Source organism: Schistocerca nitens, chromosome 1 (assembly GCF_023898315.1).
Source record: "Schistocerca nitens isolate TAMUIC-IGC-003100 chromosome 1, iqSchNite1.1, whole genome shotgun sequence".
Lineage (NCBI taxonomy): Eukaryota > Metazoa > Arthropoda > Insecta > Orthoptera > Acrididae > Schistocerca > Schistocerca nitens.
Window position 1 is genome coordinate 1,139,745,692 of NC_064614.1, and position 26,647 is coordinate 1,139,772,338.

At 46.1% G+C, this 26,647-nt stretch overlaps 1 protein-coding gene and 1 non-coding gene across 2 annotated transcripts in view; both read left to right on the forward strand.

Annotated features, from left to right (window-relative positions):
* Positions 1-26,647, forward strand: part of LOC126232606 (trithorax group protein osa-like) — a gene marked incomplete at its 5' end in the record, with an annotated part of 313,958 nt that overhangs the window by 33,475 nt on the left and 253,836 nt on the right. The window contains one exon of the mRNA XM_049942808.1: positions 26,390-26,462. Within this exon, the coding sequence (XP_049798765.1) occupies positions 26,390-26,462 (73 nt within the window). The remainder of the gene's footprint in view (positions 1-26,389; positions 26,463-26,647) is intronic.
* Positions 11,404-11,476, forward strand: Trnaa-cgc (transfer RNA alanine (anticodon CGC)). The gene has a single exon. It is a non-coding gene; the product is annotated as a tRNA-Ala (tRNA).

A 26,647-nucleotide genomic window follows, 5' to 3' on the forward strand; every position in this document is an offset into this window, starting at 1 on the left:
CTGCCACTTGAGTTTATTAAACATCTCCGTAACGCTATCACGGTTACCAAATAACCCAGTGACGAAACGCGCCGCTCTTCTTTGGATCTTCTCTGTCTCCTCTGTCAACCGGAACTGGTACGAATCCCACACTGATGAGCAATACTCAAGTATAGGTCGAACGAGTGTTTTGTAAGCCACCTCCTTTGTTGAAGAGTCTAAGGACTCTCCCAATGAATCTCAACCTGGCACCTGCCTTACCAACAATTAATTTTATATGATCATTCCACTTCAAATCGTTCCGCACGCATACTTCCAGATATTTTACCGAAGTAACTGCTACCAGTGTTGGTTCCGCTATCATATAATCATACAATAAAGGATCCTTCTTTCTATGTATTCGCAATACATTACATTTGTCTGTGTTAAGGGTCAGTTGCCACTGCTTGCACCAAGTGCCTATCCGCTGCAGATCTTGCTACATTTCGCTGCAATTTTCTAATGCTGCAACTTCTCTGTATACTACAGCATCATCCGCGAAAAGCCGCATGGAACTTCCGACACTATCTACTAGGTCATTTATGTATACTGTGAAAAGCAATGGTCCCATAACACTCCCTAGTGGCACGCCAGAGGTTACTTTAACGTCTGTAGAGGTCTCTCCATTGAGAACAACATGCTGTGTTCAGTTCGGTAAAAATTCTTCAATCCAGCCACACAGCTGGTCTGATATTCCGTAGGCTCTTACTTTCTTCATGAGGCGACAGTGCGGAACTGTATCAAACGCCTTCCGGAAGTCAAAGAAAATGGCATCTGCCTGGGAGCCTGTATGTAATATTACTGGTCTCTCTATTTCTTTCATGCTACGCAAGTAGGATAAAGAACACGGATTTGGAGTAGCAGGCGAGGAACTGTGGAAAGCCGGAAGATAGAGCTTCCAATTGCGAGGGTGCAGAAGCCTGGTCGCTTGGCAGCCGGGACACGCGTGGCGCGCGGAGTGTTTCTTTGTGCGTGCCGCGTCCCCTCGCCGGAGCACAATTCTTTCCCTGTGCGTGTCGTCGCGCCTCTACAGGTGGTCGTGCTGTGCCGCGTCGGGTGACGCGTGCGCATGCGCTGGCTTCCTGCCGTGCATTAGACGTGGTGCAGCTTCCATGACAGCATGTTTCACATGTACGTATGACATAATAAGAAACTGAATTAGATGTGAAAGCCAGAATGAGATTTTCACTCTGCAGCGCAGTGTGCGCTGATATGAAACTTCCTGGGAGATTAAAACTGTGTGCCGGACCGAGACTCGAACTCGGTACCTTTGCCTTTCGCGGACAAGTGCTCTACCAACTTTTTTTTTTCATTTTGTTCGATATAGTTCGTTGCGTTTGGTCTGGGTGGACGTCACAAGACATCCTTTCAAGTTGATCGTTGATGCCTTGACTCAGTTTTTTTATTACAGAGAGCACGCAGCCCTCTGACCGAACACGCTGAGCTACCGTGCCGGCTATCAACTGAGCTACCCAAGCACGATTCACGCCCCGTCCTCACAGCTTTACTTCTGCCAGTACCTCGTCTCCTACCTTCCAAACTTTACAGAAATGTTTTTGCATCGAAGAAAGTTCCGGATCTTAATCAAGACCGTGTGCTCAAGTCAGTATGGCACAAGCAATATACAGTAAATAGCATTCAGATTGGAAACAACGCGACAGATGAAACGGTACCAACCTGTCCTGACGTTGAGATATTATCAGATGGATGCATCCATAGCTTCAGGAGAGGTAATAACAGCGTCTTAACTTATCTTACACTGGTTTTGGCTTGATCTCGCTTCAAGATTTCCACATGCATTTCGACAGACTTACCAGTTACTACAATTAAATTACGAAATTAGTCGAGATTTGCTCATAATCTACATCTCTACAGCTTCGTATGCGTACAAGCCCGATGCACTGGGATGACTCCCATGTCAGGTGCCTCAAAAATAAAAAGGTATAATACGCTTACATTATTGCTGATTACCAAATATTGCTCTTCCTCGCCTAATAACGCGTAAGCCAGTTTTTACAACTGTATACGGACATTTAATAACATTAAGACCAACAACGTTACGTTTAGGAAAATATTTGTTGATTTTGGAATTATCACGTAGTACCAGTGTTCTAAAACTCTCATCTGCAACAAAAGAAATATTTCGGCTTCATACACAGCTCTTTGATAGAGCTGTTGCAAACTATATACTAGTGTACCGTATATTTGCAACAAAATAAGATCACAATGAAAAAAACCTGCGGGTAATTTAGACGACAACAAGAGCAAAGGTGTATTACATAAAGAAAGATTAGAGTCGACAATGAGGTTATTAGAAAAAGAGCACGAGATTGGATGGGAAAAGCAATATGTCATACTGTTTTCAGAGGAATCAACCCGGTATTCATAATTCCGGAATTCAGTTTAAGTGACTTGTATAAACCACATAAAAACGAAATCCTGATGGCCGGAAGGGCATTTAAACAGCTGTACTCCAATGCGAGTCCATTGTCTTACCATTGCACCCACTCGCATAGCTGTACTATAAGAATTCTGGATAATTTCAAGAACTGAACTAAATTTTTTAGGAAAGGGGTGTAGTTTACATTGCATAGTTTACATTGCCTAAAAATTGTAAAAGATGCTGGGCCTACTACGGTGACCCACTCGTCACAGTGACACAAGTATGGTGTTAATGGTGGTCGTGTAATTGTTTTAGGCTGTGAATTTAAGATTTTGGAAGTCCTATCTGAAAGTACTTGTCCTCAGCGTAGTCTTAAATGGATCCGAAACATGGACAATAAACAGTGTAGGAATACAAAAAAGAAGAAAATAGAAGTTTTTAAATGTGTTGGTACAGAAAAATGTTTAATATTCAACGGGTAAGTAAAAACAAAAACAAAAAAAGAGAGAGAATGCAATAGGACAGGAAAAAATTGATCACACAAATCTTCTATAAGAAGGGATGTGGGTGATAGGAGATATCAAAAAAATGTTCAAATGTGTGTGAAATCTTATGGGACTTAACTGCTAAGGTCATCAGTCCCTGAGCTTACACACTACTTAACCTAAATTATCCTAAGGACAAACACACACATCCATGCCCGAGGGAGGACTCGAACCTTCGCCGGAACCAGCCGCACAGTCCAGGACTGCAGCGCCCTAGAACGCTGGGCTAATCCCGCGCAGCAGATATCAAGGAATAGTTAATTTAGCAATGCTAGGAAATGTATGGGAGTGCGGAGAGGAATACCAAGGAGTGACTGTAGTGTCGGCAGACTTGCCAACACTACGTACACTAATTGAAAGAGGCGGCCAAGATGCACGCGCTAACTCAATAAGGATGGAGTGAGGTCTGAAACAGGATACGTAATGAATGCTATAAAGAAAAGTACGTAGCTTCTGGACTACTTAACTTTAATCCATCCTTTGTATACATCGTTCTTGATAAGACATCTGGAGATTGTGGCGATACAAGTGAGACTCTTAAGATACATGCAATGTGACAAATGGCGCCTTGCTAGGTCGTAGCCATGGACTTAGCTGAAGGCTATTCTAACTGTCTCTCGGCAAATGAGAGAAAGGCTTCGTCAGTGTAGTCGCTAGCAAAGTCGTCGTACAACTGGGGCGAGTGCTCGTACGTCTCTCGAGACCTGCCGTGTGGTGGCGCTCGGTCTGCGATCACTGCCAGTGGCGACACGCGGGTCCGACATGTACTAATTGACCGCGGCCGATTTAAAGCTACCACCTAGCAAGTGTGGTGTCTGGCGGTGACACCACAGTGACTACAGCAAGCGAGTTCAAAAATGGCTCTGAACACTATGGGACTTAACTTCTGAGGTCATCAGTCCCCTAGAACCTAGAACCACTTAAACCTAACTAACCTAAGGGCATCACACACATCCATGCCCGAGGCAGGATTCGAACCTGCGGGCGTAGCGGTCGCGCGGTTCCGGACTGTAGCGCCTAGAACCGCTCGGCCACTCCGGCCGGCAAGCAAGTTCAAGTGGATGTCGTCCGCAGCAGTTCTTTGGGAACGAAGAGACTGACACGGGATAGCTATTGGATCTGCACCAAACCAGTCTTCAGAAAGAAAACAATAGCGACAATGGAGTGTACTCTGCTCTATGTGAGCAGAGGTGAGGAGGGACGTACGTGACCACATTGGGCTGGGGCAGAGAGACAGGCAGCAGCGCAGACAGCGGGGGCGCAGACGCCGGACAGGCCAAAGCGGCCGCAGCGCCCCGGGCAAGGCAAGCGCCGCCCACGCGCTGCGGGCTTCCTTCCCGCGCCGCCCATCCGGCCGCTGCCGGCCACTCTTTCCGCCTTCCTGCCGGAAGCGCTGCCGGCGGCAGTGGCCGCTGCAGCAGCAGCAGCAGCGCGCCGACAATTATTTTTAATGAGTGTCGGGAGGGAGCGCAGAGTTTTAAATGCCCAAGTTTTATTAGCGCCCCGGTCTCGGGCGCCAGGGGCGGAGATGTACCGTCTCCCGGCCGACCTGGGGGCCTGTATATACGCCGCACAAGGAGCTGACAGCTGGCTGCCCACGTCTCTTCTCTCACAAATCTGATTTCGCATCCTACTTTCTTACAGAATCACTGTTTAAGGAGGTACGAGGGTTACCCAGACAGTAATGCACCGCATCTTTTTTCTCAGCCGAAAACAATGTTACGAATTCGAAATGTTAAGTCTCCTGAGTGAGCGTACCAAGTTTCCGTCGCTTCCTACAGATAACGTAGCTGCAGGGCAATTTCAAACTGGCGTCTGTAGGTGATGTATGTTACAAGCAAAGTGCTGTCATTGAATTTCTCACTGCAGAGAAAGAATCAGTGTGGGATATTCACAAACGCTTCTGCAAAGAGTATGGAGCATCTGCTGTCGACAGAAGTACAGTTAGTCGCTGGGCACGGACGGTGAGGTCGTCAGAAGGCGATTCGACGGAGCTCCACGATTTGCAGCTATCGGGGAGACCATCCACGGCTGTCACACCTTACCTGTTACAGCGAGTTGATGTTATCATTCGGGAGGACAGACGCATTACGACTCGGCAATTGGAGCTCCATCTGTCAATCAGCAAAGGAAGTGTGAATGCAGTTATCTGCACTCTTGGATATTCAAAAGCGTATGCAAATGGCTCTGAGCACTATGGGCTTAACATCTGAGACTTAGAACTACTTAAACCTAACTAACATAAGGATAGCACACACATCCATGTCCGAGATAGGATTCAAACCTGCGACCGTAGCAGCAGCGCGGTTCCGGACTGAAGCGCCTAGAACCACTCGGCCACAACGGCTGACTAAAAGTGTGTGCAATATGGGTCCCGCGGTGACTAACGATGGATCACAAATTGCACAGAAAAAAACATTTGTCTTGATTTGTTGAGACGTTTTGAATCTGAGAGGTAGGTCTTCTTGTCCAGGATTGTGACAGGTGATGAAACCTTAGTTCATCATTTTCAGCCCGAAACAAAACGGCAGTCGATGGAATGGCGCCATTCCCACTCGCCACACAAGAAAAAATTTAAAGCAACTGCTTCCGCCGCTAAGGTCATGATCACCGTGTTCTGGGACTGTGAAGGTGTTATTCTCATTGATGTTATGCCAAGAAGCGGTACCATTAATTCAGAAGCATACGTCAACACATTAACAAAACTCGAGACGCGCTTCAGGTGACTTCCGTGCCACAGCAACCCAGGAAATGTATTGCTGCAATCCGATAACGCTCGGCCCCACACAAGTCTGAGGACTGCTAAATACATCGCAAAACAGTGTTGGACAGTGTTACCCCATCCACCCTACAGCCCTGACCTATTCCCCTCCGACTTCCACTTGTTTGGACCATTAAAGGATGCCATTCGTGGAAGACATTTTGAGGACGATGAGGAGGTGATTCACACAGTGAAGCACTGGCTTCACCACCAGGACCACGATTGGTACCGACATGGCAGACACGCTATTGTTTCGCGCTGAAGGAAGGCCAAAGAACGGGATGGAGATTACGTGGAAAAATAGGGTTTGTAGATAAAACACCATTCTTTCGTATGTGTAATTTTCATTATGTTCAATAAAGAATAGTTGAAGAAAAAAATTCAATGCATTACTTTCTTGGCAACCCTCCTATGTTACGGCAAGGTCCGGTCACAATGCGATTAATGGTCCCTGTGGTTACTGAAACAGCAGTTGCACGTCGGATCGATGATGAAGATGATTCCGGGCCGGAGCTCTGAGTGTCTCTGTGACGATTGCTCGATCCTCAAGTTCTGTAGTCTCTCTAGGTCGCCCGCTACCTTCTTGACGCTGTGTTCGGTCATGGTTCACTCATTCTTGCGAACATCGTCGGATAGTCGCATCGCTCCTATGCAAATGTCGATCGGTCCGCTGATAATTCCAACCGGCTTGTTTGAGCTCAACTACTCGTCCTCTCTCAAATACTGACATCTGCGTATGTTGCTCACGGACCAGTCTGAGAGGCGTAATTACTGTCCAGCTGAGTACACGGAATGAAACTGGCAAAGACTTTATACTCCGATATCGACTTGTCCCCTGGTTATTATTCCTGCCAGCTGCGCGGTGAAATTGCGCTACGGTGTCACACATTTATCCACCGGCCGTTTAGCTTTCGCATTTCCCGTCGATAACTGTGCGAATTTAAATTTGTGACCAATTTGCATAACTCCTCGGTAGTGCATTATTTTTTTAAATTTTTTTTTGCCTGGAGTGTATTAGTTTTATTTGTGGTCATCTGTGGTTACGGTATGCTTGTATCAGGTACTGTCCATCGGATATGGATTGCAACGAGCGTCGGCTTACTAAACGGGGACCAGACAAAATTAATTCGTTTGACAGAATTTACCTCATTACGCTTCCGTTTTCGAAAAAATCGCTGCCGGGCGTCATGATTGAGAATCAGATACCCTAGCTGCAAACAGGCGTTGATGTACTTCATTGGGGACATGTTGAAAATGTGTGCCTTGACCGGGACTCGAACCCGGGATCTCCTGCTTATATGGCAGACGCTCTATCCATCTGAGCCACCGCGGGCACAGAGGATAGTGCGTCTGCAGGGACTTATCCCTTGCACGCTCCCCATGAGGTCCACATTCCCAACATGTCCACACCACTACATTCGTAGTGCGCCTAATAGATGTTTGCCCATCATACTCATTACTCGTGGCAGATTAATCTACCAAGTCCCGTACGAGTTCGGGCATAGCGTGTGCGTTCGCACAAGAAGGTCAATGGCCGGGAAGCCATATTTTAACTATATATGACGGTAGTATCTGTTCCCGAAAGAACACATACCGTGGATGACCATGCAGCTTTGCTAGAAATGAAATGATAAATAGACACCCTAGCTGCAAACAGGCGTTGAAGTACTTCATTGGGGACATGTTGAAAATGTGTGCTCCGACCGGGACTTGAACCCGGGTTCGAGTCCCGGTCGGGGCACACATTTTCAACATGTCCCCAATGAAGTACATCAACGCCTGTTTGCAGCTATGGTGTCTATTTAATTATCATTTCAAGTGTAAGCAATCGAACGTAAGGAAATTTTATTTTAAAAATCGAAGGATTACAGTTTTCGGATCGTTGCAGATATAACTGAAGAGCAAACATCCCGCTAAAGGAAGCTATGGCCAAGTGGCATACGGCGTGCGTTAATATCATAGCGTGGTCGTGGGGTCCAATCGCCGAAACGTGATTGCAATTGAGGAGACGGACTGAAGATCTTTGTACGAATTCAATTAATAATGCATAACAGTTAAAGACACTTTATGTATTGTTGCAGGTTTGCTAATGCAAGTTTGTATGCGTGCATGGATTATAAATTCGCAAAATTTATTTTATTTGAAATAACAACAAACAAATTTCGCAACAGGCCTCATTCTCATACAGTCATTCAAACCTAAGAAGCGCGAAATAAAGCAAACCAGTAAACTGCCGCTTATTTACAGAATCAAACTTCCAAGCATAAAACAGCTTCAAATTTCTGCTTCACAAATAAGCTGGTGTGTTAAATACTTGACGTTAATCTTGTAAGCGAGAAAACGTTTAGAAGAGACTTGAAATTGTGTTTAAGAGTATGGTGGAAGTGGAAGTCCTGTCACTGTCTAACGTTGGATGAATATAGTTCCGTAAATTTGCGGTCTGTTTTAAGAAGAATCGAGTTTTTCATGCTTCTCGACATTTATGATGTCATATCTCCTGACCTATGTGTCGTACAATTACATAAATTTGCAGGTACATTCAATGGTGTGTGTTGATACTGTCTGCGAAATGCGTTGCGAACAGAGCTAGTAGAAAAGAAGTAATAAATTAAAACGCCATGCGTGATGCGACAGTTTTAGTGCATGAGCAGCGAAAATGTGGTAAACGAAAATCTTATTCCATTTTGTCATTTTGTGGTGAGTGTCAGAGCAAAGTTTCTTAAGGGTCTAAAATTATACGTAAAGTTTGTTGCGAGTCACTAACTGCTCTCACTCTCAAATATTGGATGAATAGTCCGGGCACATGCTCACCGTGAGTTACGCTGCCTCAAGACATACGGTATTAGCAATTCAATTTCTAACTGTAATACTTGTCTTACTGCGTTAAATCTTTAACATAAGATTACACCTGTCAATGATTAGACTGTGACAGCCTTTGAACATTTTTAATTTGGTCTGTACAGGTATGAAAAATTGAAAATCAATTTTTTGTTGTTTTTGGAAGCTGTTAAATACGTAACCCGCAATTGGGATCGTGCACCATGAGCCATGAACCGGGTTAGTCGTTTAATAACAGGTGGTCATCATTTAACTAATACCCCGTTAAAAATGTATCTCTGTAAAATTAATAGCGTATAATGGAAGAGCTGAAATGTAAAGCGAATCAGAGCGAAGGAGAGGTATCGTGAATAACCTCCCCTCCAGTTAAGAATGCACCGTGTTCTGCCACTCGGTCGCTTTCTACTTCAGGGAAGACAGCAGGCAGAAGGCGGTGACTCAGAGAAGGACGTGCCGTGGCGAAGACGGCGCTGGCTCTGCGCTGGGGAGCGGCCGGAGATCGGGGCGTGGGCCCGCGGATAATTACCACCAGGGCTGAGGCTCGAGGCCGCAAATTGGATTACGATACGTGACGTCGTTAGCCGGCAGCGAGCGCCTTTGTTTCGGCTGCGGGCCAATCTCGGTCCCGGCTCCTCGCTGGTAGCGCCTCACTGCTGGCGTTTCGGAACAGGCGTGCTGTCTCACTACAGTCTACAGCAAAAGCGCTTCTCTACAACTGCACCACCTTTCTTCACCTTTTCCCGTTGCAGTGAAGTCATCGGGCAAGCGCTGTTCTGACACTGCACTTCCAGGGGAAAGGATAAATATGTAAGCAATAAAACCTTCTCATCGACATACATATTCTGCAAATCACATTTAAGTGCCTGGCAGAGGATTCATCGAATCACCTTCACAATAATTCTCTATTATTCCAATCTCGAACAGCGGGCGGAAAAAACGAACACCTATTTCTTTCCGTGCAAGCTCTGATTTTCCTTATTTTATCATGATGATCATTTCTCCCTACATACATTATGTTAGCAAAAGTATCCGGACACCCCCCAAAACATACGTTTTTCATATTAGGTGCACCGTGCTGCCAGGTACTTCGCATCAGCGACCTCAGTACTCATTAGGCATCTTGAGAGAGCAGACTGGGGCGCTCCGCGGAACTCACGGACTTCGAACGTGGTCAGCTGATTGGGTGTCACTTGTGTCATATGTCTGTATACGAGATTTCCACACTCGTAAACATCCCTAGGTCCACGGTTTCCCACGTCACAGTGACGTGGAAACATGAAGGGACACGTACAGCACAAAAGCTTACAGGCTGACCTCGTCTATTGACTGACAGAGACCGCCGACAGTTGAAGAGGCTAGTAATGTGTAATAGGCAGACATCTATGCAGACATCTATCCAGACATCCACACAGGAATTCCAGACTGCATCAGAATTCACTGCAAGTACTATGACAGTTAGGTGGGAGGTGACAAAACTTGGATTTCATGACCGAGCGGCTGCTCATAAGACATATCACGCCGTTAAATGCCAAACGACGCCTCGCTTGGTATAAGGAGCTTAAACATTGGACGATTGAACAATGGAAAAATGTTGTGTGGAAAGACGAATCACGGTACACAATGTGGCGATCCGATGGCAGGGTGTGGGTATGGCGAATGCCCGGTGAACGCCATCTGCCATGGTGTATAGTGCCAACAGTAAAATTCGGAGACGGTGGTGTTATGCTGTGGTCGTGTTTTACATGGAGGGGGCTTGCACCCCTTGTTGTTTTGCGTGGAACTATCACAGCACAGGCCTACATTGATGTTTTAAGCACCTTCTTGCTTCCCACTGTTGAAGAGCAGTTCGGGGAAGGCGACTGCATCTTTCAACATGATCGAGCACCTGTGCATAATGCACGGCCTATGGGGGAGTAGTTACACGACAATAACATCCCTGCAACGGACTGGCCTGCAGCAAGTCCTGACCTGAATCCTATAGAACACCTTTGGGATGTTTTGCAACGCCGACTTCTTGCTAGGCCTCACCGACCGACATTGATACCTCTCCTCAGTGCAGCACTCCTTGAAGAATGGGCTGTCATTCCCCAAGAAACCTTCCAGCAGCTGATTGAACGTATGCTTGCGAGGGTGAAAGCGCAACGAACTTGTAAGTCATTTTCAGCCAGGTGTCCGGATACTTTTGATCAGATAGAGTAGGTCGGCGTCAAGACAATATTTTCGCTTTTGGAGGAGAAAGTGTGTGATCGAAATTTCGTGAGAAGATTCCGCAGCAACGAAAAACGCCTCTGATTTAATGTCACCACCCCAAATCCTGTATCATATCTGTGACACACTCTCTCCCGTTTCGCGAAAATGCAAAACGTGTTGCTCTTCTTTGAACTTACTCGATGTATTCTGTTAATCCTATGTGGTAAGGGACCCAGACCGTACAGCAGTAGTCCAAAGGAGGCCGGATAAGCATAATGTAGGCATTCTCTTTAGTTGACCTGTTATATTTTCTCTGTCTTCTGCCAATGAAACGCAGTCTTTGGTTTCCCTTCCCCACAACATTTTCTATGTTTTTTTTCAATTTAAATTGTTCCTAATTGTAATTTCTACGTATTTATTTTAATTTACGGCCTTTATATTTGACAAATTTATCGTGTAATCTAAGTTTAAGGGATTTCTTTTAGCACTCATGTAGATGACATTACACTTTTCATTATTCACGGTCAATTGCCAATTTTCGAATCTTACAGACATCTTTTCTAAATTATTTTGCAATTTGTTTTGATCTTCTGACGACTTTAATAGACGATAAACGACAGCATCATCTGCAAACAACCTAAGACGGCTGCTCTCATTGTCTCCTACCGGGCGAGGTGGCGCAGTGGTTAGCACACTGGACTCGCATTCGGGAGGACGACGGTTCAATCCCGTCTCCGGCCATCCTGATTTAGGTTTTCCGTGATTTCCCTAAATCGTTTCAGGCAAATGCCGGGATGGTTCCTTTGAAAGGGCACGGCCGATTTCCTTCCCACTCCTTCCCTAACCCGAGCTTGCGCTCCGTCTCTAATGACCTCGTTGTCGACGGGACGTTAAACACTAACCACCACCACCACCACCACCACCATCATTGTCTCCTAAGTCATTTATATACACTCCTGGAAATGGAAAAAAGAACACATTGACACCGGTGTGTCAGACCCACCATACTTGCTCCGGACACTGCGAGAGGGCTGTACAAGCAATGATCACACGCACGGCACAGCGGACACACCAGGAACCGCGGTGTTGGCCGTCGAATGGCGCTAGCTGCGCAGCATTTGTGCACCGCCGCCGTCAGTGTCAGCCAGTTTGCCGTGGCATACGGAGCTCCATCGCAGTCTTTAACACTGGTAGCATGCCGCGACAGCGTGGACGTGAACCGTATGTGCAGTTGACGGACTTTGAGCGAGGGCGTATAGTGGGCATGCGGGAGGCCGGGTGGACGTACCGCCGAATTGCTCAACACGTGGGGCGTGAGGTCTCCACAGTACATCGATGTTGTCGCCAGTGGTCGGCGGAAGGTGCACGTGCCCGTAGACCTGGGACCGGACCGCAGCGACGCACGGATGCACGCCAAGACCGTAGGATCCTACGCAGTGCCGTAGGGGACCGCACCGCCACTTCCCAGCAAATTAGGGACACTGTTGCTCCTGGGGTATCGGCGAGGACCATTCGCAACCGTCTCCATGAAGCTGGGCTACGGTCCCGCACACCGTTAGGCCGTCTTCCGCTCACGCCCCAACATCGTGCAGCCTGCCTCCAGTGGTGTCGCGACAGGCGTGAATGGAGGGACGAATGGAGACGTGTCGTCTTCAGCGATGAGAGTCGCTTCTGCCTTGGTGCCAATGATGGTCGTATGCGTGTTTGGCGCCGTGCAGGCGAGCGCCACAATCAGGACTGCATACGATCGAGGCACACAGGGCCAACACCCGGCATCATGGTGTGGGGAGCGATCTCCTACACTGGCCGTACACCACTGGTGATCGTCGAGGGGACACTGAATAGTGCACGGTACATCCAAACCGTCATCGAACCCATCGTTCTACCATTCCTAGACCGGCAAGGGAACTTGCTGTTCCAACAGGACAATGCACGTCCGCATGTATCCCGTGCCACCCAACGTGCTCTAGAAGGTGTAAGTCAACTACCCTGGCCAGCAAGATCTCCGGATCTGTCCCCCATTGAGCATGTTTGGGACTGGATGAAGCGTCGTCTCACGCGGTCTGCACGTCCAGCACGAACGCTGGTCCAACTGAGGCGCCAGGTGGAAATGGCATGGCAAGCCGTTCCACAGGACTACATCCAGCATCTCTACGATCGTCTCCATGGGAGAATAGCAGCCTGCATTGCTGCGAAAGGTGGATATACACTGTACTAGTGCCGACATTGTGCATGCTCTGTTGCCTGTGTCTATGTGCCTGTGGTTCTGTCAGTGTGATCATGTGATGTATCTGACCCCAGGAATGTGTCAATAAAGTTTCCCCTTCCTGGGACAATGAATTCACGGTGTTCTTATTTCAATTTCCAGGAGTGTAGATAAGGAGCAGCAGAGGGCCTATAACACTATCTTGGCGAACGCCGCAAATCAGTTCTGTTTTATTCGATGACTTTACGTCAATTACTAGTCCTGCGAACTGTGACCTCTCTGAAAGTAAATCACGAATCCATTCACATAACTGAGACGATATCCCGTACGCAATTTCACTACAATCCGCTTATGTGGTACAGTGTCAAAAGCCTTTTGGAAATCTATAAATACGGAAATCAATCTGAAATCCCTTGACAATAGTACTCAACATCTCGTGCGGGTAGAGAACTAGTTGTGTTTCACAAGAACGATGTTTTCTATATCCGTGTTGATTATGTATCAATAGACCGTTATCTTCGAGGTAATTCATAATATTCGCACACAATATGTGTTCCAAAACCTTGCTGCATATCGACGTTAATGATATGAGCCTGTAATCTGGTGGATTACTCCTGCTACCTTTCTTTCATGTTGGTGTGACCTGTGCAATTTTCCACTCTTTGGGTACGGAGCTTTCGTCGAGCGAGCGGTTGTAAATGACTGTCAAGACTGGAGCTATTGCATCAGCATACTCTTAAAGGAGCCTAATTGGTATTCAGCTGATTTAAGTTGCTTAACTACACCTAGGATATCTACTTCCAAGTTATTCACGCTGGCAGATGTTTTTGATACGAATTCTGGAATATTTACTTCGTCTTCTTCGGTGAAGAAATTTCGAAAGGCTCTGTTAAGTACGAAAGGCTCTGTTTAGTACCTCTGCTTTCACAGCACAGTCTTCGATGGTATTTCCATTGCTATCGCGCAGAGAAGGCCGCTAGCATAATTTACATACGACCAGAATACGAGCGAATTGTACAGTTTCATCTGTGTGCTTTAGTTTCTTGAGTTTCTACGTGATAATTTAATATTTAATAGGCACGGTTGCCGCATGTTCGTTTGCGTCGGAAAGTAAACCGATTTTGTGACATGTTACAAGTTCCTAATCAGGAGCAAATAATTTAGTCTCATCTGAATGCTTTGGTAGTTCGGCTTTTTAATCTCTGCGTATTAATCTAATTTATTGGACACACTTCTTGTGCTTTACTGCACGTCGACAGTAGAGCTCCGTAGAGAGTGTAAATTTTCCTTGTTTGCCTGTGTAGTGTAATTTTCCACGGTCTTTGGTATGTATAGGGACTGTGATTGCTGAGTGCGGATGCGAGCCGAGTTGGTGACACTTCACTGTCAGCTTGAGGTTGTGATGGCTTCGGTTACACAGCTTGAAGCTGCAGTGGATGGGCATCACTCTTGTGGACCGGTCGTGAGGATCCAACGTACGTCCAGCATGTCTGACTCCGCCTATCGGTCCTCAGCGGTGGGCAGCCCAGTTACTGCTCGCACTGAGGTTGACCCTCTCACCTGTGGTCGAATGGAAGGCGTAGCAGGCGGCGAAAGACACCCCAGACGGCCGCACGTGAGGCCTCCCCGGTTTTTCCGACAAACAGGTTCCAGGAACTGTCTGTGGCTGAAACCGTCACTGAGCCAGATGTTGTCGCCTGTCCTGTTTCAGAGGATCCGGAGAATCTCAGAGGGTGGGATTATTGATAGTTGGGAGCTCCGATGTTAGGATCACTATGGATCCGCTTAGGGATATAGCTGCCAAGGAGGGGAAGAAAGCCAACGTCAACTGCGTGTGCATACCGGGTGGAGTAATTACAGACGTGGAAAGAGTCCGACCGGATGCCATGAAGAGCACAGAATGCAATCAACTGCAGGTGGCGGCTCACGTCGGAACCAATGATGTGTATCAGTTCGGATCGGAAGAGGTTCTCTCTGGTTTCGAGCTTACTTCGTGTAGAGCGGAAAGATGTCTTTACACATTAATGGAAAAGGTAACCCGAGTCCATACCAAAGAACAACACGATAAAATGCTAAGACAGAAGCTACACTGAAAGGAAATCATCAGCTATGTGTTACGAAATCGTAATGTAAAATACACTCTCTTTGCACTTGGAATCCTTAACAGTAAGTAAGGCATGGTATTCTTACAAATGGATTATGATATACAAAAATTCACTTTTCCGTTTCAGTTTACCTGTAATGTCATCTTCAGTTTGAATAACAAAAAATGTACAGTGATGTACACAAGCTTAGTCCGCTGAAAGTCAATAAATAAGCTACCTACTTCATTATACAAAACATCTAGTATTTCTTACGTTATAAATTCAGGAAGAGAGATGGCATTAGCCAAAGCTATTGACTGAATTTTGTAATTTATTTTTCGAAGAGGGGTTGTAAATGTTGTTGTGTTGTCCGTTTCACGTAAGAGTTGTGGCGGCCACAGTTCTGGTTTCCATTTGTCGTATGGCCCACCAGGCTGAATGCAGGCCGCTGGACCAGAGTCATTGGCTGGCCGAGGTGTGGAAGGAGGGGGTGCAACCCATCATTTCACCTCCAGTTCACGCTTCGTGTTTAGTCTCTGCATCGTTCCAGTTCTTATCATTAGCTGCCCATTACTATTTCCACTGGTGATAACTGCCCATTACTATTTCCACTGACGATAAGTGCCCGTTACCAATTCCACTGACGACGTAAGTCAAACTAATGGACAGAGGCAAGGAAAATGATTTTCATAAGGATAATGCATTTTGTTTAAGAGGTGTAGTTGAAGCCTATATAAAATACATTATCAACGAAAATGGTGCTCAGTCACTTGACACTCAATATCAACCAATCATTAGTTTTGCAATAATATTTCAATTGACATGTTGTATTCCATAACATACACATGACAAAAAAGAAGATAAAACTATAAATTAGTCAAAAGTTAAGACGGGTAAATGTTTTACTGTAATAACGCTGTTGACCAGTTTATTATTGCCCATCGATTTATTTTTATTTTTTTAAATGTAAGACTCTCCAAGTGTTATCGAATATTCACTAAATTGCGCCGAATCAATTCAGACCAATGTTCTGCAGGCCCCAGTCAAGTCAGAATTTCAGAAGTCTTTCTAAACTTTATTCATATTACAAAAAATATGCAATTCAGAATGAAAAAAGTTTTATGCCTAGTAAAATAAGCAAAAGAAACACGAGTACCACAGCACCAAAGAAAGTAGTTCTCAAGCTGAAGGTTACTTTTGTTAATGTTAAATAATAGGAACGCTTTTCAAATAAATAGAGAGCCTACGGCAGCCTGGGGTGAGAGACAATATCAGCTAACAACGCTGTGGGAACGAGGGGATACTGGATGGCGAGCTAGCCGCTCTTAAGACAGGAGGGAGAGACTGGACAGCGACGTGTACATATGGGCCAGCCTGCAGGGTCGATCAAACACTATCCACCCCATAATCGCAGCGCGTATTCATTCATGCACAGCTATTTCGGTTCCATTTTGCTATTAAATGGAAAAATGGCATTGGTGTGATGCTATCTTCGCTGGTCATAAGGATAAATGACATCCAAAGTAGACCGCTTACAGTCTTACAACATTTCGTGCGACAGTCAAGTGAATTTGCAAATAATTTACGGTATATTGATAATTTTTACTTATGGACCGTCTGACAGGAACTGAATAAAACACAATTTTAGTGCCATACACGTTTCACCTTTATTTTCTGCAAGTCATCATCAGTGGCCTGGAATATGTACATATGTTTGCTATTTAATTTACATTTTTGTCACTGTACCTATAGGTTATAAACAGTTCTGGAGGTTGGTATTTCCTATTAGGTAGTAATGATTTCAACTGTACTTACAGGTTGCGTAGACAATTTCTTACACATTACGCTCCTGTTGCATTTTTGGTGTTGTTCTTCTCTTTATGAATGTCAATTTGCCGTTTTTTCTCACATTCCACAGCAATATGAATTGAACGCTTGTTTCAATGCAATGTTTTGGTTTCTGTTGCCGACTGTCAAATGTTTTTGCCAAAGATCGAATGTTATTGCCAAACTTTTGAGTGTAATTATTGAAGTATCTGTGATCTGTTGGTGTATGCGTTTGCGTGTGTGGGTACACTGTGTTTTATTCAGTTGCTGTCAGACGGTCCATAAGTAAAACTTATCAATATACCGTAATATTACACGCAACTGAGGAAGACAGGACTACAAAAGCTGAAGATAACAAATAATTTAATTTAATACAAATCGCTGCAGATGTAAATGGTTGACTATATCTGCAGTTTCAATCCTCAAATGATGAGTACTGTAACACACGTACCCCTCGAGAAAACTAGGTCGATGCTACGGTCTTGGGACAATATTTAAAATATCATGGATTACTGGATGTACAAATGTTAATTCTCTGGTATGTGAACCAGCATACCAGTGTATCTATTCAAAATAGAGAAAATACAGGGCAAAATGTCATTCAAATTTAGGTGAAGAAAGTATAAATAATCAGTTTAGTTTTTACCTGTTGTTATGCTATCATTATTAACATGACGCAACTGAGAAGAAATAAGTACAGAAAAGTAAGTTAAATCAATGAGCACTTAGTGAAATAATATTCATTAATGAGTTTAGTATAGACAGCAAATATTTTTAATTGCTATAATTTAGACATGATTGCTCTCTATGTTCGTCATCACACGAAGTCAGATATCTGATATACAATATCTTGTTACAGTACGTGCTTAGCTTACAGCACTAGTCATGTGTCAAGTAAAAAAAAAAAATTGTGATTTGCAATGAACTCGTTAATAAAAGTACCAAGGTGAATTATGATTCTAATGTCTCCTTCTGTCTTTGTTAATGCATGAAGTTTCACCACTCTGAAAGTCAGTGAAATTCGACGGCCAAGGCTTAGCCTAAGAATAAACACTTGCAGCGATTGTAAACACCTATGATTACACATACGAACACAAGAATGAGGCCGAAGTTGATGAATGTTGTTTACATAATGGTCATATTTTAGTGCTGTACGTGTGCAACTAAGATGTCGCATCCCTCGAATTACGTCCCCCTGGGCGGCAGCTTTGATCCACTTGCTCGCTCGTCCCGCCTGCGCAGCCTGGGCACAGTGCAGCGGCTGCGAGACGGGCGGACTGCAGCCAGTTTGCGTGTGCCCGCCGCTGTTTATCCTCGGCCAGTGCTTAGCATGCAGATGAGAGGCCGCTGCACCCCGGCACTGATTGGCCGCCTCCCTATTAGCATTCCGCCGCAACCACTGCGCCACTGGTGCTATTCGCAACCCGTCTCAGTCGTTCTCAGCCACACGGCGTGGTAACTCGCATTCCACTGACTGTCTGTCAAGTTTTTAGTTTGGCAAAGCTTCCTGTACTGAAACGCACGACGATAGTTTTCCAGCTTCACAGCTTCTCTACACACTCTTTCTGTTGTGTCTAGTCATACAGCATAGACACAATGAGGTAGCTAGGTGCACGCTAAACTAACGCAGACGGGCTTGAAGTTCTGGAACATGAGACTTATTAAGGAATAAGAAGAAAAGTACGTAGATGTTACTTAACTTTTATTCTCTTGTTGGAATACATCTCTTGAATAGTAGTAAGCTATAAGCACTGATACAAATGGCGCCTTGCTAGGTAGTAGCTATGGACTAAGCTGAAGGCTATTCTATCTGTCTCTCGGCAAATGAGAGGAAGACTTGGTACGTCTGGTCGCAAGCTATGTCGTCCGTACAACTGGGGCGAGGTCTAGTCCGTGTCTCGTGACCTGCCATGTGGTGGCGCTAGGTTGCGATTACACAATGGCGACACGCGGGTCCTACATGTACTACAGGACCGCGGCCGATTTAAGTTACCACCTAGCAAGTGTGGTGTCTAGCGGTGACACCACATTCCTCCCCCGCAAATCGGCGAACGGTCGTGAGATAAGGCTTCCGCCCGCCGTGGGGAGGACCCCATGTTGACGTATGCGATGAGGTGGGGAGCCTAACAACAGGCGAGGCCGTGCCACCCGCACCCGGCCATTCGGTCCGAGGGGAGCTAGGAAACGCCTGCAAACCTAGTCCAGGGTGCACGTCAACATGAGGTGTATGCGCACGTAATGAGACAAGAGGGGCCGAAGGGTCGACCTCCATTGCGTCGGGGAATCCGACGCGCGAAGACGACATCTGGTCCGGAGCGGGCAAGAGGTCCATGGCGGAGGACGGCTGGTCACGGGAAGCGAGCGGCGGCGCGCGACCCAGGGAGGCGCCAGGCGGTTGAAGCGAAGCGTCCACTGCGTGCGGCGCCGGCGGCAGCTGCGGCGGCGGCGCGACGCCATGAGGCAAAATGGAAGGCAGCGTCGGTAACACCTGGGGATGAGGCGAGCCAGTAGATGGGTCCCCAAGGCGCTGACCTGACGGCTCCGTCGCTGAAAGCAGACGGGCAGCGGCAGAACCCAGGCGACGACAGAGGCGCAGCTGATTGAGATGCCGACGCACCTCACCAGAGGCCCCCAAAACCAAATACATCGCGCGGCCGAGGCAGCGAAGAATGCGCCCTGCGAGCCAACGCTGTGAACCGCGATAGTTGCGATAATAGACAACGTCGCCAGGAGCAAAAGCAGGAGTCTGCCGCTGCACAGGAACCTGATGTGGCGGATGCAGCAAAGACATCAAGGTGCGATGAGAACGACCATGGAGCAACTCAGCCGGCGAGCGACCATCGCGGGGCTGAGAGCGATACGAAGACAAAAAGAGCAATAATGCGTCCTCCCGAGAATGCGACTCTTTCAATTTCAACATCTGTGACTTGAAAGTCCGGACCAATCGTTCCGCGGCACCGTTGGACTGAGGCGAAAACGGCGCGGATGTCAGATGGTGAATACCATTGGCGTTGCAGAATGACTGAAATTCTGCGGACATGAATTGTGGGCCATTGTCGGAAACAATAGTCTGCGGAAGACCTTCAATGCAAAAGATGGCAGACAAGGCTTGGATTGTGGCAGAAGACGTCGTGGAAGACATCCGGACAACAAAAGGAAAATTACTGAAAGCATCGACCACAACCAACCATCGAGCATTCCAGAATGGACCAGCAAAATCGATATGCAAGCGTTGCCAAGGGGAAGTGGCTTTCGGCCATGCAAAGAATTTCCGCGGCGGTGCGGATTGTTGTTCGGCACACGCCACGCAAGAGGAGCACATATTCGTAATCGCAGCATCGATTCCGAACCAAGTACAGTGCTGACGAGCAAGTTGTTTCGTGCGCACTATACCCCAATGTCCTTGGTGAAGAAGCTTTAAGACAGAGGACTGTAACGAACGTGGGACTACGACTCGGGATTGATCATTATCGGAACGCAACAACAAAACACCACGTCGTACAAAAAGTCTTTCCTTGTGAGCAAAAAAACGGCGAACCAAAGGATCTTCGATCCGTGACTTGGACAAGGGCCATTGCGTAGCAACAAAACGCAAAACAGTAGCAAGGACAGGATCAGCAGCTGTGGCTGTAGCTACACGACGAAAATCAATCGGAAACGATGCGACCACGTCATCGGCTTCCGAATCAATGAACATGCAAGCAAGTTCGGAAGAATCGAATGCTGTATCCTCAGCAACAGGCAAACGGGACAACGCATCAGCGTTTCCGTGCTGAGCAGTGGACCGATACAAGATATCGTAGCGGTACTGCGAGAGAAAAAGTGACCAGCGAATGAATTTCTGCGCTGTACGTGGAGGTACAGGCTTGTTCGGATGAAAAAGCGATGTCAACGGTTTGTGGTCTGTGATGATGGTAAACTGACGACCATACAAGAAGTCATGGAACTTGGTAACACCAAACACGAGAGCTAAAGCTTCCTTCTCTATTTGTGAATAATTTCTTTGCGCAGATGAGAGCAATTTGGACGCAAAGGCAATAGGGCGATCATGCGAGCCATCCTTGTGCGCAAGCACAGCACCGATCCCGAATTCCGAAGCATCTACCATCAACAAAAGGGGTTTTCGGGGATCGAATGGCGTAAGGCAAGTATTTGAAAGTAACGCCGATTTCAACTGGCGAAAGGCGCGTTCGCATTCCGTCGTCCAGACGAACGGAACACCTTTACGGCGTAAGCGATGAAGCGGAGCTGAAATGGAAGAAGCCTTGCGCACAAACCTGTTTGGAATTAATGCTAAAAGAAAGCAGGTGTGAATGCACACCCGAATGGCAGTCTGTTGAAGCGATACAAGCCAAGATGCGTGTATACCACCAAGACGCGCTGAGATTCTTCGTCCACAGGTATTTGCAAGTACGCCTCTGCTAGGTCCAATTTGGAAAAATATTTTCCCGGGCACAGTTTGTCAAAAAGATCTTCCGGGCGGGGCAAAGGAAAAGTAGCAGTCACAAGTTGTGGATTCACAGTGGCCTTGAAGTCCACACAAAGTCTCAGTTTTCCGGAAGGTTTTGGCAAAATTACTAAGGGTGAGGCCCAGAGAGAAGCCTGCACACGTTCAATTACACCTTGAGATTCTAAATCGTGCAATGTTCTTGCGACCTCATCACGCAATGCGTGGGGAACATTGCGCGCTCTGAAAAATTTCGGTTGCGCGTTGTCTTTCAATTCCAAATGTGCTTCATAGTTCTTAGCGCAACCAAGGCCCGGTGCAAAAATGTCTGCAAATTCTTCACAAAGACTAGAAACACTGGCGGAAGGCACAGTCGGATTCACTGATAGGACCTGATTTACTATAAACAAATTAAACAATTGAAACAAATCTAAACCAAACAAGTTCACTGCAGTAGAAGAACGAAGAACGTAAAATGACACAAGTTTTGTTTGTCCCTTGTATGTTGCAATAAGGCTGCACTGTCCTAACACATGGATCTGTTGTCCTGAGTAACTATGTAACTTAACATTTGCGGCACGCAATGGCGGTGCGCCCAGCTGTTTGTACGTGTCGTGATTGAGCAATGAAACTGCAGCTCCGGTATCGAGCTGGAATGGGATCACTTTGCCCTCAAAGTCTAAGTCTACAAAAAGTTTATTGTCCTGCGGACGACAAGAGCGACTGTCACGTGCAATTTGAACCGATACAGGTACAGAAGCACTTGCGACTTTACGGGATTTCCTGTGACGTCGACGCACATTTGTGGTGGGACGAACACAGTCACTGATAGCTAAAGTGTCACTGGACGGGTGGGAATGAACTACATGAATGTCCATGGGTGAAGGTCCACGAGCCGGATTGTCCTGGGTTTGATTCCGGCGCGAAGCAAAGGGCCTGGAATTATTGTGATTGTCTGATCTAAGCTTTTTCTGGCAAACACTTTGAACATGTCCCTTCTTGTGACAGTAAAAGCAAATAGCTTGGCGTGACGGGCAATTTTCACGCGAATGTCTAGTTGCACACCGCGGGCATGATTTCACTGCAGTTGCTGGCTTACGCGGCGCACGTGTTTGCGAGCTAGGCTGCCGCTGCTGTGCGGACGGGCGCGAGGGCCGTGTAGCGTCCCGGGCAGCGCGGCCGGCGGGCCGGTTAATGTGACACACGGCTGGCGAAGTTTCAAATGATTCCTGAGCAAAGTCAAGTGTGTCTTGCCTATCCAATATGTCTATCACTTGTTGAAGGGAGGGATTAACTAGTTTCAAAATCTGTTCCCTTATGCGAACATCAGAAACGTTCTGTGCTATTGCATCACGCACCATAGTGTCTGAATAAGGAAGTCCACAGTCACATTCAAATGCACACTCCCTAGTAAGTCCTTGCAAAGTTGCAACCCACTCCCTATTAGTCTGACCGGCCGTACGTCTTGTACGAAAGAACGTATACCGTTTTGCAACTACATTTACTGTTTCTTTGAAATAGGCATCTAAAGCAGACAAAATTTCTTCGTAGGACAGAGTTGCTACGTCGCGTCGGGGAAACAATTTCACTATCACACGGTAGGTAGACACACCGACACAAGAAAGCAAAAACGGCTGCCGCTCATTACCTTGAATTCTGTAGGCTGCTAGATGAAAGTTGAACTGGCGAGACCACTCTTGCCAGGTCTCGTCGGCCGCCACGTATGGCCGAAAGGGAGGTGCAACAGCGTTTTGTGGCAGCGGTAGCGAAGAAGCGGCAGCTGCCGCATCGTTTTGCAGCGCACGTTGACCCTGGACGAGTTGTCCTAGGGCTTCCAATAACGCCTGCGTCTGCTGATTCTGCAAGCGAAAAAATTCGGACAGTACATCTGGAGATTGTGGCGAAGCCATGACACAAACGAATTAATACAAACTCTTTTACTCGTCGCCAAATAATGTTGTGTCTAGTCATACAGCATAGACACAATGAGGTAGCTAGGTGCACGCTAAACTAACGCAGACGGGCTTGAAGTTCTGGAACATGAGACTTATTAATGAATAAGAAGAAAAGTACGTACATGTTACTTAACTTTTATTCTCTTGTTGGAATACATCTCTTGAATAGTAGTAAGCTATAAGCACTGATACAAATGGCGCCTTGCTAGGTAGTAGCTATGGACTAAGCTGAAGGCTATTCTATCTGTCTCTCGGCAAATGAGAGGAAGACTTGGTACGTCTGGTCGCAAGCTATGTCGTCCGTACAACTGGGGCGAGGTCTAGTCCGTGTCTCGTGACCTGCCATGTGGTGGCGCTAGGTTGCGATTACACAATGGCGACACGCGGGTCCTACATGTATTACAGGACCGCGGCCGATTTAAGTTACCACCTAGCAAGTGTGGTGTCTAGCGGTGACACCACACTTTCTATCACTCTTTTAATAGAGCGTTTACGTCTTGCAAATCTTTCTATTTACGGAAAATGCTAAAGCTTCACCGAGATTCTGGTAAGGCGATCACTCTTCGTACAACTGGATCAATATTCCGTTCACGAGGCTGGTAAGGCAACGGCACACCACTTACAGTAGCACTGTCCCTACAAGAATCTGTGGTGCTCACGTTAACTTTCAAGCTGTTGATCATTTGCAGCCTTTACTGGAGAACCGCTTCGGGAAAGCAGCACATGCAAAGAAGCTTGCGTCAACAGTTTCAGAGAGCTATTTCAAACACATATATCTGTGACAGAGCGCAAAGCTCTTCTGAAAGCGTTTGTCTGGAGTGTAGCCTTGTACGAAAGTGAAACCAGGGCGAAAAACCGAGCGGTCTAGGGCGCTGCAGTCATGGACTGTGCGGCTGCTCCCGGCGGAGGTTCGAGTCTTCCCTTGGGCATGGGTGTGTGTGTTTGTCCTTAGGATAATTTAGGTTAAGTAGTGTGTAAGCTTAGGGACTGATGACCTTAGCAGTTAAGTTCAAAAATGTTTCAAATGGCTCTGAGCACTATGGGACTCAACATCTGAGGTCATCAGTCCCCTAGAACTTTGAACTACTTAAACCTAACTAACCTAAAGACATCACACACATCCATGCCGGAGGCAGGATTCGAACCTGCGACCGTAGCGGTCGCGCTGTTCCAGACTGAAGCGCCTAGAACCGCTCGGCCACACCGGCCGGCAGTTAAGTCCCATAAGATTTCACACACATTTGAACTTCTTTTTTTTTTTTTTTTTTTTAATTTGAAGGGCGAAAAACATCAGATAGGAGAAGAGAATATAAGCCTTTCGAATGTGGTGAGACAGAAGAATGTTGAGGATTACGTTGGTACACAGAGTAGCTAGTGAGAAGGTACTCAACTGGGGAAGAAAATAGTTCAGTCGTACAACTTGGGTAAAAGAAGGAATAAGTTGATAAACACATACTTAGGCATCAGGGAGTAGCTGATTTGGTAACAGAGGAAAGGGCGGGATAAAAATTGTAGATGGAGACCGAGGCTTAAATACAGTAAGCAATTTCAACTGGAAGTTGGTCGCAGTAGTTGCGTGGAGATGAAGAGACTTGCACAGGATACATTAAAAGGTGAGCGGGAGCTGTATCAAACCAGTTTTTTCGAGTGAAGACCACATCAACAACAAATTGGCAACTGCATTTTTAATATAAATCTCGTCAAATCGAAACATAAAATTGTCATATATCACGAAAAAATAAATTCTGGTAATTAAACACAATCGTCCGACCACTGTTATCATCACTGATTTACTAGTCTTCGTTAAAAAAAAATGGCTCTGAGCACTATGGGACTTAACATTTGAGGTCATCAGTCCCATAGAACTTAGAACTACTTAAACCTAACTAAACTAAGGACATCACACACATCCATTCCCGAGACAGGATTCGAACCTGCGACCGTAGTGATCGCACAGTTCCAGACTGTAGCACCTAGAACCGCTCGGCCACCCCGGCCGGCCAGTATTCGTTCAGTTTCAAGTAGCGCTTTCTGCTACTCCAGACGGAAAACATTTCACTAGTAGGTGATGTTCCGTGAAGGAATGTTTCTCTAGTTTTTTGCTTCCTGAATGTTCCCAAATGGCCGGCCAGAGTGGCCGTGCGGGTCTGGGCGCTACAGTCTGGAGCCGAGCGACCGCTACGGTCGCAGGTTCGAATCCTGCCTCGGGCATGGATGTGTGTGATGTCCTTAGGCTAGTTAGGTTTAATTAGTTCTAAGTTCTCGGCCACTGATGACCTAAGAAGTTAAGTCGCATCGTTCTCAGAGCCATTTGCACCATTTTTTGTTCCCAAATGAACAATCAAATTTCAATTTGTTGTACCAACCATTGTACTATCAGTGATGGCGAATCAATGAAAGACTTGTTATATTGTGATTAACAGATATCAGCTTTTTATATAGCATTTGCGACAATGTTGGCAAACACTAAGATCAAATGACTGGAATAAGGAGTACCGAACAAGGAATCAAACATGTACTTTGGCTATTGATAATGAATGAGCATAACGCGTTCTTCCCGTAATATTATGAAATAATTATGTGCCGCACGAAAATGGGCGATACAGAATTGAAATTTAATTTTGAAAGTTCTTAAAACTGTAATGGTGTTCTGTTTTCCGGTAAGAGTACCCACATTAATCGTACATTAGTGACTATCTGCGAGCACGCTTGTACGTAGACTATTCACGTTGACATTTGTATGTTAACAGCAACAAGGCCTCACGAACGACAAAAAGCCGTCACCAATTTTCTTCGTAAGTTAATTCACTGGGAAAAATAGATTCATACGCAACACCGGAAGTCTAACGGGACAGCTGCACTTGCATAGTTTGAGTTTACATTCCTCTCCTATAAATTCTACCTAAGTGGTACTGCAGTCTCCTACAGCAAAATTTAACTGCTCGGCAATGTGGTACTCTCTAAACTTCTCGGAAGTGTCTTTCAAGTTAGCCGATACAATCTACGTAACTGAGTGTCATATGAAATAAAGGAAAAGGGAAACCGAAGAAAATCCCTGCAATGATTTCTGTGCCAGTACCAATTGGGATTATCAGTGCGGAGGCGCTAGATGATATGGTGTTTTTTTATTTTCAGAGGGTAGCCGCTGTCCTACGCCTGGTTGCACGGGGCAAGGTCACGTCACTGGACTCTACTCGCACCATCGCAGGTCAGTAGGGCTGCTTCACTCCTTATTCATACTATAAAAACATTTCACTGTTCTTTTGTTAACTTATATTACATGTAAATGCCAACAGCCAGAGACTGTGGAGAGCAAAATGGTTTTGTTTCAGTATTTTTAATAGGGGATTCTACTCCAGATACATTGCTTAATATTTTCACGTTAAAACTATT